At 46.7% G+C, this 19081-nt stretch overlaps 1 protein-coding gene and 1 long non-coding RNA gene across 4 annotated transcripts in view; one reads left to right on the forward strand and one right to left on the reverse strand.

Annotated features, from left to right (window-relative positions):
- The window catches only part of VAT1L (vesicle amine transport 1 like), a 213214-nt gene that overhangs the window by 122825 nt on the left and 71308 nt on the right, over window positions 1–19081 (forward strand). For all 3 annotated transcript variants that reach the window (XM_063945386.1, XM_063945385.1, XM_063945387.1), the window contains exon 3: window positions 15126–15341. In XM_063945386.1, the coding sequence (XP_063801456.1) occupies window positions 15126–15341 (216 nt within the window). The remainder of the gene's footprint in view (window positions 1–15125; window positions 15342–19081) is intronic.
- Window positions 1–19081, reverse strand: part of LOC134969436 (uncharacterized) — a 102787-nt gene that overhangs the window by 25896 nt on the left and 57810 nt on the right. The window lies entirely within an intron of this gene.

Below are 19081 nucleotides of genomic sequence, written 5' to 3' on the forward strand. Positions count from 1 at the left end.
AACCATCTAGTTACATGAGCATTCTTGCCTCTATTTACATACATCCATTTTAAATGGGCATGATCTGTCACTAGTCTGAATTGTCTACCCAAGAGGTAATATCTCAAGGTATCTAGTGCCCACTTAATGGCCAAAGCCTCCTTTTCCACAATAGCATACCTTTTTTCATGCTCATTGAGTTTCCTACTCAAATAAATGATAGGGTGTTCGTCCCCATCTCTGGTTTGGGACAACACAGCCCCTATCCCTGCCTCTGAGGCATCTGTCTGTACCACAAATTCTTTTGAAAAATCTGGTGTTATCAATACCGGTTGTGAACACAAAGCCACTTTTAACGCTTGGAACGCTTTTTCTGCATCAGGGTTCCATTTCACCATATTTGACTGCTTCCCTTTGGTAAGGTCTGACAACGGCACCGCTGTGGCAGCAAAATTGGGAATAAACCGTCTATAGTACCCAGTTATTCCCAAAAAAGCCCTTACCTGTTTTTTATTCACTGGACGAGGCCAGTTTTGAATAGCATCAATTTTATTCAATTGGGCCTAATCAGACATCTGCCTATGGTGAAGCCCAAGTATTTGACCTCCTCCATTGCGAGGCAGCACTTCTTTGGGTTAGCAGTTAACCCTGCCTCTCTGATTGAGTCCAGTACTGCTTGTACTTTAACCAAATGGGACCCCCAGTCTGTACTGTGAATTACCACATCATCCAAATAGGCAGCTGCATATTTTCTATGGGGCCTCAAAATTTTATCCATCGCCCGTTGAAAGGTTGCTGGAGCCCCATGCAACCCAAAGGGTACCATCTTATACTGGTACAGCACCTCCGGAACCGAAAAGGCTGTTTTTTCTTTTGCGCAGATAAAGGTATTTGCCAGTAACCTTTGGTCAGGTCCAACATGGTGAGAAACCTGGCTGTTCCCAGCCTTTCTATAAGCTCATCCACACGGGGCATGGCGTATGCATCAAACTTGGACACCTCATTTAACTTACGAAAGTCATTACAGAAGCGTATGCTACCGTCGGGCTTCGGGATGAGAACTATGGGACTGGACCACTCACTGTTAGATTCCTCTATGACTCCAAGTGTTACGATCCTGATGCTCAGGACAGGGGAGATGTAGTGAGTCCTGAGCACCAAGACTGAATGCTGGGATTGGGAAATGGGAAGGAAATAGCCCCTAGCACCCTACCTCCGTTGTCTTACCCGTGTTATCAATTCACGCCTGAACGACTATGGTTTCTTGGGCCCATGGCAGCCGCGTTTGAAGGCCCCCTCAGGTCTTAAAGAGAGACAAGGCGTGAACTCAGACAGGGTAATAACAAGGGGACCTCTAACTGAAACAACCACGCTAGGGGCTATAAACTACCTAAAAACTAAACGTATGTGCGGCACGCCGCCAAAGGAAAAGAACTACAAAGAAACCACTGTCCACTCCCCTACACGGCACCGCCGAGTTCCGGGGAGGACAGTGAAAGCGGAAACCTCCGCAAATGCACCAATTCACAGTAAAGTGAACACTAAGCGGCATAGGCCGCAACACGCGGCAGCAGCCGCTACTCACGAAACCGGGCGAGAACCCCAGATGACAAACAGGTTCGCAAAGGACTAGAAGGATTCCCAGGACCGGCTTCGGACCTCCAAAGTACCAAAGGGCAGGGAGCAAGATCCACCAAACACGGCTGACAGGAACAGAGTTCTGCAAGGCAGGAACAGCATACAAGAAGCTATCACCGGCGGGGCTGCAGTGTGCTGGCTCACATAAAAAGGCCCTGCTGGCCAATAACAGGAGGGCCAGCAGGACCAGCCCCCAGACCCTAATTACTAGTTGCCGTGCAGCTGCCCTGCTGCACGAGCAACCTAATTAACTATTCTTAGCAACGGGGAACGCGTCCACCTGTGGCGTCCCCGTTGCTATGCACCCGGCGGCCCTGCACGCACGCTCAGTCAGGGCACGGCCGAAGACCGCCGCGCCTAACACCAAGTTCTAACATGGTTTTAACTTCTTTAGAAACAGCTTCTCGCTGAGCTTCAGGAATCCTATATGGCTTTAAATGAACCTTGACCCCTGGTTCTGTGACAATGTCATGTTTTGTTATGGTCGTTCGGCCAGGCAGCTCTGAAAATATCTCCCTATTTTGGATGAGAAATTCTTTAACCTGATTGTTCTGATCAGGTGATAATGTCTCCGACACCTTTACTGCGGGAAGCAACCGAGGTGAAGACACCGAAGGGCAAGGCTCCGCTGACAGAGACAACCTATCTTTCCAGGGTTTGATTAAGTTAACATGGTAGATTTGTTCGGGTTTTCTCTTTCCCGGCTGGTATACTTTGTAATTAACCTCATTCACTTTTTCCCTAATCTCAAATGGACCCTGCCATTTAGCTAGGAATTTGTTTTCCACAGTGGGTACCAAAACAAGAACTCTATCTCCAGGAGCAAATTCCCGTATCTTGGCACTCCGGTTATAGACCCTCTGTTGAGCACTTTGGGCCTGTTCCATGTGCTCTCTGACAATAGGTACCACGGCTGCAATCCTATCCTGCATCTGTGTTACATGTTCAATAACGCTTCTATAAGGAGTGGGCTGTCCTTCCCACGTCTCTTTGGCAATGTCCAACAGCCCTCTGGGGTGTCTACCATACAACAAATCAAATGGAGAAAACCCCGTAGAGGACTGAGGAACTTCTCTGATGGCCATTAACAAGTAGGGCAACAAACAATCCCAGTTTTTCCCATCTCTCTCAGCAACCTTTTTTAACATACTTTTTAATGTTTTATTAAACCTTTCCACCAACCCGTCAGTTTAAGGATGGTAGATGGACGTCCTGAGGTGAGTGACCTTAAATGATTTGCACAATTCTTTCATGATCCTTGACATAAATGGAGTACCTTGGTCAGTCAAAATTTCTTTTGGTATTCCCACTCTACTAAAAACCTGCACCAGTTCCCTAGCTATCGCCTTGGTTGTGATAGTGCGTAAAGGGACAGCCTCAGGATATCGAGTGGCATAGTCCATAATTACCAGGATATACTGATGGCCCCGAGCAGACTTTAACAAGGGCCCCACGAGATCCATGGCTATTCTGTCAAACGGGACCTGTATAATAGGCATGGGAACTAGTGGGCTCCTGATATGGGGTCTAGGGGCATGATACTGGCATTCAGGACAGGAAGAACAATATTCCGACACTTCTTTATAAACCCCTGGCCAAAAGAACCTTTGTAAAACTCTTTCAGTGGTTTTTTCTGCCCCTAAATGTCCTGCGGTAACGTGACTATGAGCTAAATCTAGTACCGTTCTCCGATAAGGCTGGGGAACTACCAGCTGTTCCACCACATCCTCACCCCTTTTGACATTGTGGTACAAGAGCTCATTACAGATGGCCATGTGGGGATACGTAACCCTGTCACCTGGTACCACAGGTTCCCCATTAACAACCTTAACATTCTCTCTAGCCTTTATTAAGGTAGGATCCTTTAACTGTTCAGACGCAAACAGATCCTTCTTTACCTCCAGGTCAGGCACGCTTTCAGTTCTAACTACTATGTCTCTGTTCCCAGCAAGAGGGTCCTCACTGGACTCCCAATCTGTCACTTCCCCAACCAAACTAGCAAAAGGCAAAGGGTCAGAAATTTCCAAAGACACACGTACATCCATAAAATCACCGGTATTATCAACTGGCTCTTTACTTCTCAAATCTGTTGATAACCGTGATTCCCACAGTTTCCAAAAATGAGGAAAATCCTTCCCTATTATGGCCTCATGCACCAAGGTGGGGACCAGTCCTACTTTAACAATTGCTGACCCACAACAAGTTTCTATATTCACTTCAGCAGTGACATAATGTTGGGTATCCCCATGTATGCAAGTTACCCCAATAGGTATTTGCTGAACCTTTAAGGGGTTCACTAACCCAGCTTTCACGAGGGTAACTAAACTTCCTGAATCTAGCAAGGCCTCTACCCGGTTACCCTCTAAGAACACATAACACATTTGTTTTTCCAGCTCAGGTGAAGGTACCACAATACAGGCTAACCTAGCAAAGAAAGACATTCTGCGACATTCAAAGGCAGCATCACATTGCATGGGTTCTTGTGCGACTGGGCAATTGGCAATAACATGACCTGGCATACCACACCTAAAACATTTGACCACACGATTATCAACCCGTTTGGGCAGCATAGACCGTTCTAGCCCCATTGGCCTGTCTCCAGGGCCAGTGTTACAGTCTCTCCAGCCTTGCGTTCTCTTAACCGCCCAGCAACATTTTCCCACGGAACAGTCTTACCAGTCTTTACTGAAGGGCGCTGTCGAGGATCTATGGGTTGCTGGGTGGTCATCAGTAGTTCCTCTGCTGCCAAATACCTCTCTACCATGTCCACTAATTGGTCAGCAGTACCCGGGTTTCCATGGCTCACCCACTTGCGCAGGACCATGGGCAAAGATCTCAAGCAGCGGTCCATGACGACTCTTTCAACCATCTGGGGACCAGTTAATGTCTCTGGCTGTAACCATTTTTTTGTTAGCTGAATAAGGTCGTGCATCTGGGAGCGAGGAGGCTTCTCCATGGCGTACACCCAACGGTGCACCCGTTGTGCTCGTACTGACAGCGTGACTCCCAGGCGGGTCAGGATCTCAGTCTTTAGTTTATCATAGTCCCGAGCCTCAGCAGGGCTTAAATCAAAGTACGCTTTTTGGGGCTCACCTGACAGAAAAGGTGCCAGCAGACTGGCCCACTGTGCTTTCGGCCAGTTCTCACGCTCGGCAGTCCTTTCAAACGTGGTCAGGTAGGCCTCCACATCATCAGCCTCTGTCATTTTCTGCAGGAAGTGACTGGCCCGAATAGAACTAGAGCTGGTCGGAGCACTGACGGCCATATCTCCAATCCGGGCTGCAAGGCTCTGCACCACTTCTGTTAAGGCCTCTCTATCCTGACGCTGTTGTCTGTTGGCCTCCTGCTGTAGTCTCCAATTTTGCTCCATTGCCACCTGCTGCTGTCTGTTGGCCTCCTGCTGAGCCGCTGTAGCTTGCAGCAAGGCTTTGAGCAGTTCCTCCATGTCGACAGACTTTTCAGGCGGCTTTGTAGCTGCTTTCACCCAGGACATATATCAAATCCTCAGGGCGAGTCCCAGTAACTTCACACTGGGCTGTATCTGCATAAACCACCGTTTTCTGCAGGCCTCACAAAGCTGCTGCTTTCACTTATGCGCAGAACGGAGTACTCGCATTCTCAACCAAGTTGCAACACTGTAAGGGTACAAGGTGCCATTTCCTGGGGTACATGGCAGCACGTAGCAGCTGAGGAACCACACAAGTCCAGTTTCTGGTACAACTGGCCCCAGCCAGTTTTATTATACAGAAAATAAAACAAACACCAAAAGAAAAATACCTTGCCTGTCCGGCACTAACTAAACACAAGATGTTCCTAACTATCACTAAACAAAAAACACAGAGTTCTCCAGTAAACACTGTATAGCTCACTTGTATCAGGAAGCGTGTTTCTCTCACAGAGATCCTGCAGTCTTCCCAGGCAGTCTGCACACATTAATCAGGCTAGAAGCCCTATAAAACTCTTGCACAGCTGAAAGCCCTGATTAGGCCTCTGTGAGGCCAAAGATCCGAACTGGGCCCAATGTCTGGAACTCGCCCTATCTCTCTCTCAGGGCCCTTATCCAGCTTTTCCAGCAAACTGAAAAGGTTCTAACAAAACAAAAGCATTTTCCTAGAAGTTTTCATTTTCTAAAACATGTAAGACAAGAACCTGGGACAAACATACCTGCCCTCAAACACTATCCCAGTGTTCTTGTCACAATATATATATATATATATATATATATATATATATATATATAAAAAATATATAAATATATATATATATGTAGAAAAATCTTTATAATAAATACTGATGTAACGTTCCTTCTTCTCATGTGCTGAGCTCTCTGTTTCAAAAAGTCTAGGTCAGTCCTGACAGGATGGTTTCAAATCCTCAAGGGAATTGTGATTGTTATTCTTTTCCCGCCAAGGATAGAATGAAGTGGGAACCCCTGTTCTGCACGGGGTCCTGTCACAAAGGATCGCATGCAGGAAGCTATGTGATATTCTAATTATGTGTCCACGCGTATGTGAGTTAGACCCGTCATTGCATGCGCATGGGGGAGTTGTAGTATATATATAAAAAAAAAAAAAAGGTCGGTTACTTGGTCATCCGATATATATATACCCTGGGGATAGATGGGATACTCCTTACGTTGGGCCATATCAAGGACACTGCAGCATACTTTCGTGTGACTGCAAGATATAGGACTCTTGGGTTTGAGGGCCAATGCCATGGCGGTCTCGGCTAGGAGGGCGTTGTGGATTCACCAATGGAAGGCTGATGCTGATTCCGAAAGGAAATAGGATCTTTTCTCTATGCAGGTAATGCCTGGTTTGGTGACGGCCTAGTTACTTTGATTTCGGCAGATGCCGCTGGTAAGTCTACCTTCTGGTCCTATGTTCCCTCACAACGGATGATGACGCACCATTGTAGATTGCGGTCATTTCAGCCGAATAGATTCCCCTTTCTTTGCAGGTACAGGAAGGAGAAATAGGAAGAGGTCAGCTGACTCTTCAAGATTACGGGAAAAATCATCATCTGTCTCTGTCACATACACACCATAATGCCGAGTTTCTCCTGCGGGAGCCCACACTGGTGGGAACACGTCTAAAACTCTTCAGTCAGTCCTGGATCGAACCTGGACCCATGGGTTTTAAGAATAGTATCCCAAGGGGGCATACTGGAGTTTCCAGAAGTTTGCTCTCACTGATTTTTCAAATCGACCTTACCACTTCGTCTCCGGAAGGGGAGGTGGTAGGCGATGCAACAGGGGTTGTCAATATCAGGTCATTGTCCTGGTATCCCTGTCAAAATTGGGAACAGGCTACTATTCAGGCCAATCCTAAATCTGAAATCCCTCAATTTCTTTTTAAAGAAGTCCAAATTCAAGATGGAGTCTCTCAGGGCAGTGATCTCCAATTTGGTTGAAGGATAAAGGTGGTCTAATGAGGTTTTCCTCCGCATTAGCTTATCTGAGGGTGCAATTCAGGATTGTCATTACCATTTTCACCAAGGTGGTGGCGGCGGTAATGAGGGTTTTCCTTCACTTGTAAGGAGTCACACTTTTCCCGTACTGTGACGGTCTCCTGATAAGGTCTCCTGAGATTAAGAAACCAGTTGGTGCAAGACGTTGCACTCTTCCTGACAGTTCTTCGACAACGTGGTTGGCTCCTGAATTTGCCAGAATCACTGTTAAATCCCAACGACGCGGTTGTCGGGGTTTTTGGGAATAATACTGGATACAGAATGGCGGAGAGTTTTGTTGTCTTCCAGTGAAAAAGGTCCTGATGATCCAGAGTCTGGTCAGAACAGCAAGTGGGTCAATCCTTCGAGGCATTCAGTTACTGGTGAAGATGGTTGCGGCCTAAGAGGCCATTCATTTGGCAGGTTTTAGGCCAGGGTGTTTTGAGGGGCCCTTTGGACAGGTGGTCCGGTTTCCATCTACAAATACCCCGGAGGGTAATCCTGTTTTCCAAGACCAGAATCTCTCTCCTTTGGGGGCTGCGCCTTTCTCTTTGCATAAAAGGGCGCAGGTTCGGGATCCAGAACTGGATCCTGGTGACCACGGATGCATGACTCCGGGGCTGGGGAGCAGTCACACAGGGGGAAAACTTCCAAGAAAGAGGGTCACCACATAAACGGTTTAGAGTTAAGGGCCGTTTACAATGGCTTTTCTACAAACAAAACACGGTGCAGCAATGGCAGAAGCCAAAAGGATTTTCCGCTGGGCGAAAAAACATACAAGCGCTCTGTCAGCGAGCTTCGTTCCAAGAGTGGACAAATGGGAAGCTGACTTCCTCAGCAGACATGTTCTCCATCTAGGAGAGAGGAGTCTTCGTCAAGAGGTCTTCAAGGAAGTGACAAGTCTTTGGGGAATTCCTCAAATAGACATGATGGCGTCTCGTCTCAACGGGAAAACTCCCATTGAGTGATCTTATTCTTAGTCGAGGGACCATCAAGCAATAGCAGTGGACGCACTAGTGACACCGTGGGTGTTTCAGTCGGTGTATGTATTCCCTCCGCTTATACTATTTCCGAAAATGCTAAAGATCATAAGAAGAACGGAGGTTCAGGCGTTCCTCATTGTTCTGGTCTGGCCAAGAAGGGCTTGGTATCCAGATTTTCAGGAATCACTCATAGGAGATCCCTGGCCCCTTCCTCTACGAGAGGCTCTGTTACAGCAGGGGCCGTGCGTGTATCAAGTCTTACCGCGGCTACGGTTGACGGCTTGGCGGTTGGACGCCGGATACTAACCCGAAAGGATATTCCCAGTGAAGTCATTCCCACACTTCTTCAGGCTAGGAAAGGAGTAACGGCGAAACATTGCCACCGTAATTGGAGAAAATATGTGTCTTGGTGTGAATCCAAGAAAGCTTCTACGGAAGAATTTCAACTAGGACGGTTTCTCCATTTTCGGCAAGCAGGTGTAGATGCGGGCCGAACGTTAGGCTCGATTAAAGTACAAATTTCGGCTTTATCAATTTTCTTTCAAAAGGAATGGCCTCCCTTTCAGAAGTTCAGACTTTTGTGAAAGGCGTGCTGCACATCCAACTTCCATTTGTGCCCCCAGTGGCACCATGGGATCTTAATGTGGTGTGGCAGTCCCTTCAATCACATTGAGTTGGACCTTTGCAGAAGGAAAGTGGTCATACTATTGGCCTTAGCAGCTGCAAGGCGGGTGTCTGAGTTGGCGTCCTGGTCTCACAAGAGCCGTATTTAATCTTCCATGATGATAGAGCAATGTTGAGGACTCGTCAACAATTTCTGTCAAAGGTGGTTTCATTTTTTCACATGAACCAACCTATTGGGGTGCCAGTGGTTACTGACACCTTCGCTGAGTAAAAATCTCTCGATGAAGTTAGGATCTTGAAAATCTGTGTTGCCAGGACGGCTCGTCTGAGGAAAACAGACGCTCTGTTTGTTCTGGATGCTCCTAACAAGATTGGGACTCGTGCTTCCAAGCAGAATATTGCACGCTGGATCTGTACTACGGTTCAGCATGCTTTTTCTACGGCTGGATTGCCGTTACCGAAATCAGTGAAGGCCCACTCTACCAGACAGGTGGGCTCATTCTGGGCGGCTGCCCGGGGGGTCTCGGCATTACAACTCTGCCGAGCAGATACTTGGTCAGGTTCAAACGCTTTTGCGAAATTTTACAAGTTTGTTACCCTGGCTGATGAGGACCTCATGTTTGGTCAATCGGTGCTGCAGAGTCATCTGCACTCTCCCGCCCCTTTTGGAGCTTTGGTATAAACCCCATGGTCCTTATGGAATCCCCAGCATCCTCTAGGACGTAAGAGAAAATAGGATTTTAATACCTACCGGTAAATCCTTTTCTCTTAGTCCGTAGAGGATGCTGGGCGCCCGTCCCAGTGCGCACTGTATCTGCAGTTATGGATTAGGGTTACACACAGGTTGTGTTACGGTGTTTTATCAGCATATTGCTGAAAATTCTTCATGCCGTTGGCTTAGGTTCTATTGAATGCCACGTTCTGCGGCATATTTGAGGTGTGAGCTGGTAAGCTGCTCACCGAGGTTTAACAATAAATTCTTTCCTCAAAATGTCCGTCTCCCTGGGCATAGTTCCTTAAACTGGAGTCTAGGGGAGGGGCATAGAGGGAGGAGCCAGGTCACACCCTTTGAAAGTATTAAAGTGCCCATGTCTCCTGCGGATCCCGTCTATACCTCATGGTCCTTATGGAATCCCCAGCATCCTCTACGGACTAAGAGAAAAGGATTTACTGGTAGGTATTAAAATCCTAAAACACATCAGGGGCCACCTGTATGTCCCTCCAGTGTTTGTTTTCATTTATTACTAAGATTACTATGTTTAATCTTAGTAATAAATGAAAACAATATATTCATCTAGTGCATTCTATAAAATGATAGGTTGCAACTGCTTGGTTGCTATGGGCAACTTCTCCACTGGTGCACTTCTCTACTCATTTCACTGCTTGTTACATCAACCCCACAATATTATCCTTACATATTCAAGGACATTAACTCAAGAGTATTTATTATCTGTTTAAACCAAAGTGTCATTTTGAGAAAGTTTCTGTGTTTGTTATTCCTTACTGTAACACCCAGGTCCAATAATCTTGAAAATGTGCACCAACACAGTATAAATGGCTATTAGGCTATTAATGAGCGACATTGTGTAGTTAATTTGTCTCTATTTATAGTGTGGGAGTTACATAGTGGGTAAAGTGTTGATATCATATTATGTTCTGGGATTAGGGTGGGGAAGTGTGAAATTGAGACAGAGAGTTATTGTTGGGAAAGTGATACAAAGTGGGGCCTGGTGTTATTGTTTTTGGATAAGTGAGGACACACGGACACAAAGAATAAGTTGTTTCATGCAGCACATATACAGATGTGAATATAGGCATTTTTGCGTATGTCCATCTTGTTTGAATGGAACTTGCCCGGATCTGGCTCTCTGTGAGCTTGTGTGTTTTAGGTCAACAACTGAGCAGCAACAATGTGATCACATATAACTGCCCTGATTTGTAGGAGCATCATGGGAGTGTATCTAAAGCTCTGTGTAATTCTGAGTCATGTGTAATCTAATATATAGCCACGTCCCCATAAATAGAACTACTCGGAAGTATCCAGTCTTAATTCTGAGTCATGTGTAATCTTATATATAGCCACGTCCCCATAAATAGAACTACTCGGAAGTACCCAGTCTTAATTCTGAGTCATGTGTAATCTTATATATAGCCACGTCCCCATAAATAGAACTACTCGGAAGTATCCAGTCTTAATTCTGAGTCATGTGTAATCTTATATATAGCCACGTCCCCATAAATAGAACTACTCGGAAGTACCCAGTCTTAATTCTGAGTCATGTGTAATCTTATATATAGCCACGTCCCCATAAATAGAACTACTCGGAAGTACCCAGTCTTAATTCTGAGTCATGTGTAATCTTATATATAGCCACGTCCCCATAAATAGAACTACTCGGAAGTACCCAGTCTTAATTCTGAGTCATGTGTAATCTTATATATAGCCACGTCCCCATAAATAGAACTACTCGGAAGTACCCAGTCTTAATTCTGAGTCATGTGTAATCTTATTTATAGCCTCGTCCCCATAAATAGAACTACTCGGAAGTATCCAGTCTTAATTCTGAGTCATGTGTAATCTTATATATAGCCACGTCCCCATAAATAGAACTACTCGGAAGTACCCAGTCTTAATTCTGAGTCATGTGTAATCTTATATATAGCCACGTCCCCATAAATAGAACTACTCGGAAGTACCCAGTCTTAATTCTGAGTCATGTGTAATCTTATATATAGCCACGTCCCCATAAATAGAACTACTCGGAAGTACCCAGTCTTAATTCTGAGTCATGTGTAATCTTACATATAGCATACCTCCCAACTTCTGTCCCTTCTGAATAGGGACACGCCGCGCTGGAGCGCGACTGTGGCTGAAAAGGGGGTGGGCCTTCAGAGGGTCGGGATTTCAAGGCAAGGGGCGGGGCCTAGTGCCGCGACCCCTGTTTTCGGCATTTTGTGCTGATAGATGCCGGTGATCACTGCCTCTCTCAACTGTGATTACACACACGGACAGGTCACTTCCTCGCTTCAACATCACTCCAACTATGAAATGTTATGTGCTGCTGTGAGCAATTGGAGGGTCTAATTGGCTACAGAGTGTTCTCTTAAAAACTGTGACACACAGGTGAGCTGGAGATGGAGATTGTTAGCAGAAAGGTGATCTAACCTTAGATGCCCCTCAGAGAATTATGGAGATCATTTTGCTAGTAATATGTATATTTATAAAACAAAATATTTAAAAACAAATTATAAAATCCCCATTCATGTTTTTGTCTTTTTAAATAACATTTCTCCTTTAAGTGGAATTTTCGGTTTGCAGCAAGTCTGCCGTAAACTAGATTTACTAAACTGCAATGCTATATCAAAGCACTAACGTGACTAAGCCCTCGGTGTATTTATATCCTTCCCTGCAGGAAAACTGTAAAGATCTGGTAATGCTTTAGTGATTGCAAAGTGTATTTGTAACATCTCTAGAGAGAGGCAGAATGAATACAGTTCCCTTTTCCCATCCATTTATTGTCTCTCTTGGGAGCTTAGCAGTGCTGACTCCACAGACTTCTGTTAACTGGTTTGATTGTACAGTAGGCATGTGTATTCCTCTAGCATGCAGGCAAGTAAAGATATCACACTTGTAAATACTTTATTTAAGCAAAATGTCTTTACAATATTATTGGGTCACTTTTTGTGGACTCACATTTAAATGGGCAAAAGGGACACTAGATAGTAGGGAAGCCAATCCCAGGCCAATTTTTCAGTCCCGGTATTGGGATTGCAAAATGGCCAATCCTGGAATTCCCGGGATACTTTTAACTGTGTGGCCACCCTCCTTCCCCCCGCCCCGCCTGGCACACATAACTAACCGTATACCCCGGGCAGGTGGGAAACTCCACATTCTCCCAGCAGCGGCTGACAGCGGCCGGGGGAGTCGGAAGGAGGAAGCCGAGCAACATCTGAGCGTCCTGTGGGCAGCGTCTGAACGTCCTGTGGACGCTCAACGCTGGTCCCTCAATCACCGGGATTGGACCTTCCAATCCCGGGATTGAATCCCGGCCGTATTTGTCCCTAAATCCCGGGATCCCGCCGATCCCGATCTCGGGATTGGACTCCCTACTAGATAGTATAAACTGATACAGAAAGTTACACCAAAAGGCTGATTTGCACGCAGTCCATTATGCGGTTCAATCTTGCGATTCCTAGCATTGAGCATGGGGCCTCATTCATGTTTGTAAGCAAAGCAAAAAAAGCAAGCAAATGGGCAAAACCATGTTGCACGGTAGGTGGGGCAGATCTAACATGTAGAGAGAGTTAGATTTGGGTGGGGTGTGTTCAAATTTAAATCTAAATTTCTGTCTAAAAATAAAACTGTCTATCATTTGTGGGCTACATGCAAAAGCAGCCGGTATTTACCCTAGACAGAAAAAATATAAATGTAGTGGCTGCTTTTGCATGGCAACATGGTTTCATCCAGACACAAAGTTACTTGCTTTCTTTGCTTTACTTACAAACATCAATCAGGCCCATGCTTCATTGGTGGGCGTATGCAACTAGGGGCAACTCAGAGACATGTGCATCCCGTCATATCTCCACCAGCGGGTGAGTGGGCATAACTGGGTGGCTACAGGGTGTTCTGAGGGCGTGCTGATGGGGTGTAGACACGTCTGCAGGCTAAGCGGAGTTGAGAGGTATAGGGCAGGTGTGCACTGTTAAAAGTGATGGCTATATGCACAAGCATGCGTGGACAATGAAATCTCATGTACATTCAACTCTGCATACTGTTGAATATCCACATTTCCTTGCATGCAATGCGGATTTAATTGCTGCCGGCTTGCATGTAACTGAATTGACCCCAAAGGCAGCAATGACTGCTTGTCTTATTCTGCTCTTGCTCTGTCCCTGGCTTGCATTGTCTTGCTGAGCTTAGTCTAACACTGGCTTCTTTTAGACTTAATTTGGCTGCACACATGTTAATTCTGATGACTATTTCTGTGGCCAACATGTATATACACAATTGGACATTTGGCATTGATGATAAACATCTGGTCTTAACAGATGTAGACAGCTTCATAACGTCATTCTAGAACAGGTACTCCTGCTGATCTTACATTAATACTGGCTTCCACTCTACTCTTTTTAGGCTAGGTAGTTATCAGAATGACAGTCAGTCGGGCAGATGGTCAGGATGATTACCTTTCCCGGACCACCCCCGATTGGCTGTATACATTACAAGATTTAATGAACAAAGGAACAATGTGTCGTTCCGTCCTACATTAATATGCACAGCCCCACATGCAGTATCATCCGATTGCAGCATGGCCGACTAGAAGATGTTGCATGCGACCTAATCTTACTCTACCACTACTTCCTGCTGTCCTGCTAATCTTACTCTACCACTGCCTCCTGCTGTCCTGCTGATCTTACTCTACCACTCCCTCCTGCTGTCCTGCTAATCTTACTCTACCACTGCTTCCTGCTGTCCTGCTAATCTTATGTTACCACTCCCTCCTGCTGTCCTGCTAATCTTACTCTACCACTGCCTCCTGCTGTCCTGCTGATCTTACTCTACCACTCCCTCCTGCTGTCCTGCTAATCTTACTCTACCACTCACTCCTGCTGTCCTGCTAATCTTACTCTACCACTGCTTCCTGCTGTCCTGCTAATCTTATGCTACCACTGCTTCCTGCTGTCCTGCTAATCTTATGTTACCACTCCCTCCTGCTGTCCTGCTAATCTTACTCTACCACTGCCTCCTGCTGTCCTGCTGATCTTACTCTACCACTCCCTCCTGCTGTCCTGCTAATCTTACTCTACCACTCCCTCCTGCTGTCCTGCTAATCTTACTCTACCACTGCTTCCTGCTGTCCTGCTAATCTTATGCTACCACTGCTTCCTGCTGTCCTGCTAATCTTACTCTACCACTGCTTCCTGCTGTCCTGCTAATCTTACTCTACCACTGCTTCCTGCTGTCCTGCTAATCTTACTCTACCACTCCCTCCTGCTGTCCTGCTAATCTTACTCTACCACTCCCTCCTGCTGTCCTGCTAATCTTATGCTACCACTGCCTCCCACTGTTCAGCTGATCTTAAAATGGGTACACACTTGTAGATATATCTGCAAATCAATAGATCTGCAGATATATCTATAGCCAGATCGAGCAGTGTGTTGTGCATACTATCCTGCTAATCTTACTCTACCACTTACTCTACCACTGGGTCCAGCCTGTGGTGTCAACGGGTTTCAATCCGCTGTGACGTGGCTTGAGCCCATATTCAGTGACCCGGGTTGGACCCGGGAATTTGGTCTGCAAGGGGTACTATAGAGTTGATGCAATTTGACCTCTAGGTACAGTAGCTGAAGGAAAGACAGTTTTGTTAATCAGGTGCGGTAATAGACTTGTCATGTCTTTTAAATGAGTCATTAATGATGTGATGCTTCATTCTCACACTTCTTTTCCAGATAGGAGACAGAGTTATGGCCTTTGTCAACTACAATGCATGGGCGGAGGTTGCCTGCACTCCTGCAGAATTTGTCTATAAGATCCCAGATGATATGAGTTTCTCAGAAGCAGCTGCTTTTCCAATGAACTTTGTTACAGCCTATATGATGCTTTTTGAAGTGGCCAATCTGAGAGAAGGGATGTCAGTTCTTGTTCACTCTGCGGGTGGAGGAGTGGTAAGTCTCTACTTACATAATAGTGTGCATGTGTGTAATGATGTGTATGTGAGACGTGCTAGTGTACATCGAGGTCCTTCACCTCCACCAAATCCCTCCTGTCTATGGTGGTCATTCCGAGTTGATCGCTAGCTGAAAATGTTCGCTGCGCAGCGATGATGCAAAAAAAGGCACTTCTGCGCATGCGTATGCGGCGCAATGCGCACGCGCGACGTACTTTCACAGCGGCCGATGTAGTTTCACACAAGGTCTAGCAAAGCTTTTCAGTCGCAGTGCTGGCCGCAGAGTGATTGACATGAAGTGGGTGTTTTTGGGTGTCAACTGACCGTTTTCAGGGAGTGATCGAAAAAACACAGGCGTGTCTGGAATAACGCAGGCGTGGCTGGGCGAACGCAGGGCGTGTTTGTGACGTCAAATCCGGAACTAAACAGTCTGAAGTGATCGCAAGCTAGGAGTAGGTCTAGAGCTACTCTGAAACTGCACAATTTTTTTTTGTAGTCGCTCTGCGATCCTTTCGTTCGCACTTCTGCTAAGCTAGGATACACACCCAGAGGGCGGCGGCTTAGCATTTGCACGGCTGCTAAAAACAGCTAGCGAGCGATCAACTCGGAATGACCACCAATGTGATTCTGTCATGGTGTGATATTCTTCTCATACTTCAATAACTTGGGTGGTGTGACCTAATCACAATGGGTATATGTGACACCCTCATAGGTGGTCATGTTATGTTATGTAGATACAGTGTAATATAGACTGTAAAAGAATTGTATTATGATCATGTCCAGTGGTCAGGTCATGTTGGGGTGTAGTGTCCTGTATCTGTATAGTGTAATAAAATTGTACTATGATCGTGTCTAGTGGCCAGGTCATGTTGGGGGTATAGTGTCCTATGTCTGTATAGGGTGCAGGAGCGGATCTAGGCACGGGTAATAGTGTTCTCTCTAGAAAATGTAGAGGGCAGTGGGCCGGACAGCGGGGGCACACGCGCGCCCGAAAAGGGGGCGTGGCCACAAAACATCATTTAAGTGGGCGTTGCGGCCCGCAGATGTTATTACAGGGGGCGTGGGCGGCCAGCAGCGTCACTGTTGGGGGCATGCCAGCACCTACGGTGGTGCTGGGCTTCCCCCAAGCTCTCTCCCACAGCGTGAATGGATGCCGTGCGCATGCGCATGGCATCTTTACACGCTGGGAGGGCATTAAGCGGGCGGCTGTTTTAGCAGGGAGCCGCAGAAAGGGCAGGGCAGAGTTTATCCTTAAAAAATTGGGCAGGGCGCGGCGCCCTGCTAAAACAGCCTTGCGTGAACACTAGGCAAGCAGGGCGGCGCCTGGGGTGCTGCGGTCTGCAGGCACGGCTGCAGTCAGACGCCCACCATCACCCCGCATCCCGCTCCCGGCTCCAGCAGGTGCCGTGGGCTGTGTGGGTGTCTGCTGCAGCCGGCGCCACTGTCAGCCGCTAGAGGTCATAATTGACCTCTAGTGTCTGTGCAGCGCTGCTATGGGAGAGACATCATGACGTCTCTCCCATAGAGAGGAGTGGGTAGCCAGAGATGGAGGGCAGCGCAGCAGCGGTCGGGAAGCAGGAGCAGGGCTGGTAAGTATTGTGCGTTTGTAAGCGGCACTACTGGGGGCACAACTACAGGGGGCACAGCTACAGGGGGCACAACTACAGGGGGCACAGCTACAGGAGGCACAACTACTGGGGGCAAATCTACTGGGGGCACATCTACAGGGGGCTCAACTACTAGGGGCACAGCTACTGGGGGCAAATCTACTGGGGGCACAGCTACAGGGGGCACAACTACAGGGGGCATAGCTACAGAGGGCACAGCTACAGGGAGCACAGCTACAGGGGGCACATCTACAGGTTGGCAAAGCTACAGGGGGCACAACTAATGGGAGCACAGCTACTGGGGCAAATCTACTGGGGGCAAAGCTACAGGGGGCACAAATACTGGTGGCACAGCTACAGTGGGCACAGTTACAAGGGGCACAACTACTGGGGCGCAAATCTACTGGGGACACATCTACTGGGGGCACAGCTACAGGGGCACAACTACTGGGGGCACAACTAATGGGGCACAACTACTGGGGCCATTACTGTGGCCATGCCCCAACTCTGTTTTACCTGTCGGGGGCGGGGGGCAAAGGAAACTTTTGCCCTGGGCACCACAAGGTCTAGAACCGGCCCTGATGGGGTGTAATAGAATTGTATTGTGATCATGTCTAGTGGCCAGGTCATGTCAGGGTGTAGTGTCCTGTATCTGTATAGTGTAATAGATGTATTATGATCATGTCTAGTGGCCAGGCCATGTCAGGGTGTAGTGTCCTGTATCTGTATAGTGTAATAGATGTATTATGATCATGTCTAGTGGCCAGGCCATGTCAGGGTGTAGTGTCCTGTATCTGTATAGTGTAATAGATGTATTATGATCATGTCTAGTGGCCAGGCCATGTCAGGGTGTAGTGTCCTGTATGTGTATAGTGTAGTAGATGTATTATGATCATGTCCAGTGGTCAGGTCATGTTGGGGTGTAGTGTCCTGTATCTGTATAGTGTAATAGAATTGCATTATAATCATGTCTAGTGGTCAGGTCATGTCAGGGTGTAGTGTCCTGTATAACTGTATAGTGTAATAGATGTATTATGATCATGTCCAGTGGTCAGGTCATGTCAGGGTGTAGTGTCCTGTATCTGTATAGTGTAATAGATGTATTATGATCATGTCCAGTGGTCAGGTCATGTCAGGGTGTAGTGTCCTGTATCTGTATAGTGTAATAGATGTATTATGATCATGTCCAGTGGTCAGGTCATGTCAGGGTGTAGTGTCCTGTATCTGTATAGTGTAATAGATGTATTATGATCATGTCCAGTGGTCAGGTCATGTCAGGGTGTAGTGTCCTGTATCTGTATAGTGTAATAGATGTATTATGATCATGTCCAGTGGTCAGGTCATGTCAGGGTGTAGTGTCCTGTATCTGTATAGTGTAATAGATGTATTATGATCATGTCCAGTGGTCAGGTCATGTTGGGGGTGTGGTGTCTTGTATCTGTATAGTGTAATAGAATTGCTGTATAATCATGTGTAGTCACCAGGTCATGTTGGGGGTGAAGCAGTGATGGGCAGTTAGGGTAGACAGAGATGGCAGAAAATGAATAAGACAGTAGTAATCAATATCTCATCCTTCCCCAATATTATATCATACAACAATAGTAATATCAAATATAAAAATTGTATCAGGGAGGTGCACCCAGGAAAAGAATTTGCAAGTATCAAGAGGAAAAAGAGTATCCCTATAACAGAATTCACGGTCTGAACAAATATAATGATCATTTAAATCTGTCACATTAATACTATATTGACCCATATACACCGTTAAAACATAATTTGGGTCCATATTAGTACCATGGGGCATAGACGGGTCCACTAGAAGCCACTGGCACTTTAAGAGTTTGAGAGTGTTGGCTGGCTCCTCCCTCTATGCCCCTCCTACCAGACTCAGTTTAGAAAATGTGCCTGGAGGAACCGGTCACAGCTAGGGGAGCTCCTAGAGCTTCTTTAGTTTTATTATTTTCTAAGAGTTAGTTTAGGCACAGGGAGGCTGTGCCTAAACTAACAGCCTCCCTGCTTCGAGGGACTAAGGGCGGGAGTAGTGTCCTCCCTGAGGGGTCTGAGCCACTATCTCCGCTGACAGGACATTAGCTCCTGAGGGTGTTGATCGCTAGCCGCCCCAGGCGACTGC

This window comes from Pseudophryne corroboree, chromosome 11, assembly GCF_028390025.1.
Source record: "Pseudophryne corroboree isolate aPseCor3 chromosome 11, aPseCor3.hap2, whole genome shotgun sequence".
NCBI lineage: Eukaryota > Metazoa > Chordata > Amphibia > Anura > Myobatrachidae > Pseudophryne > Pseudophryne corroboree.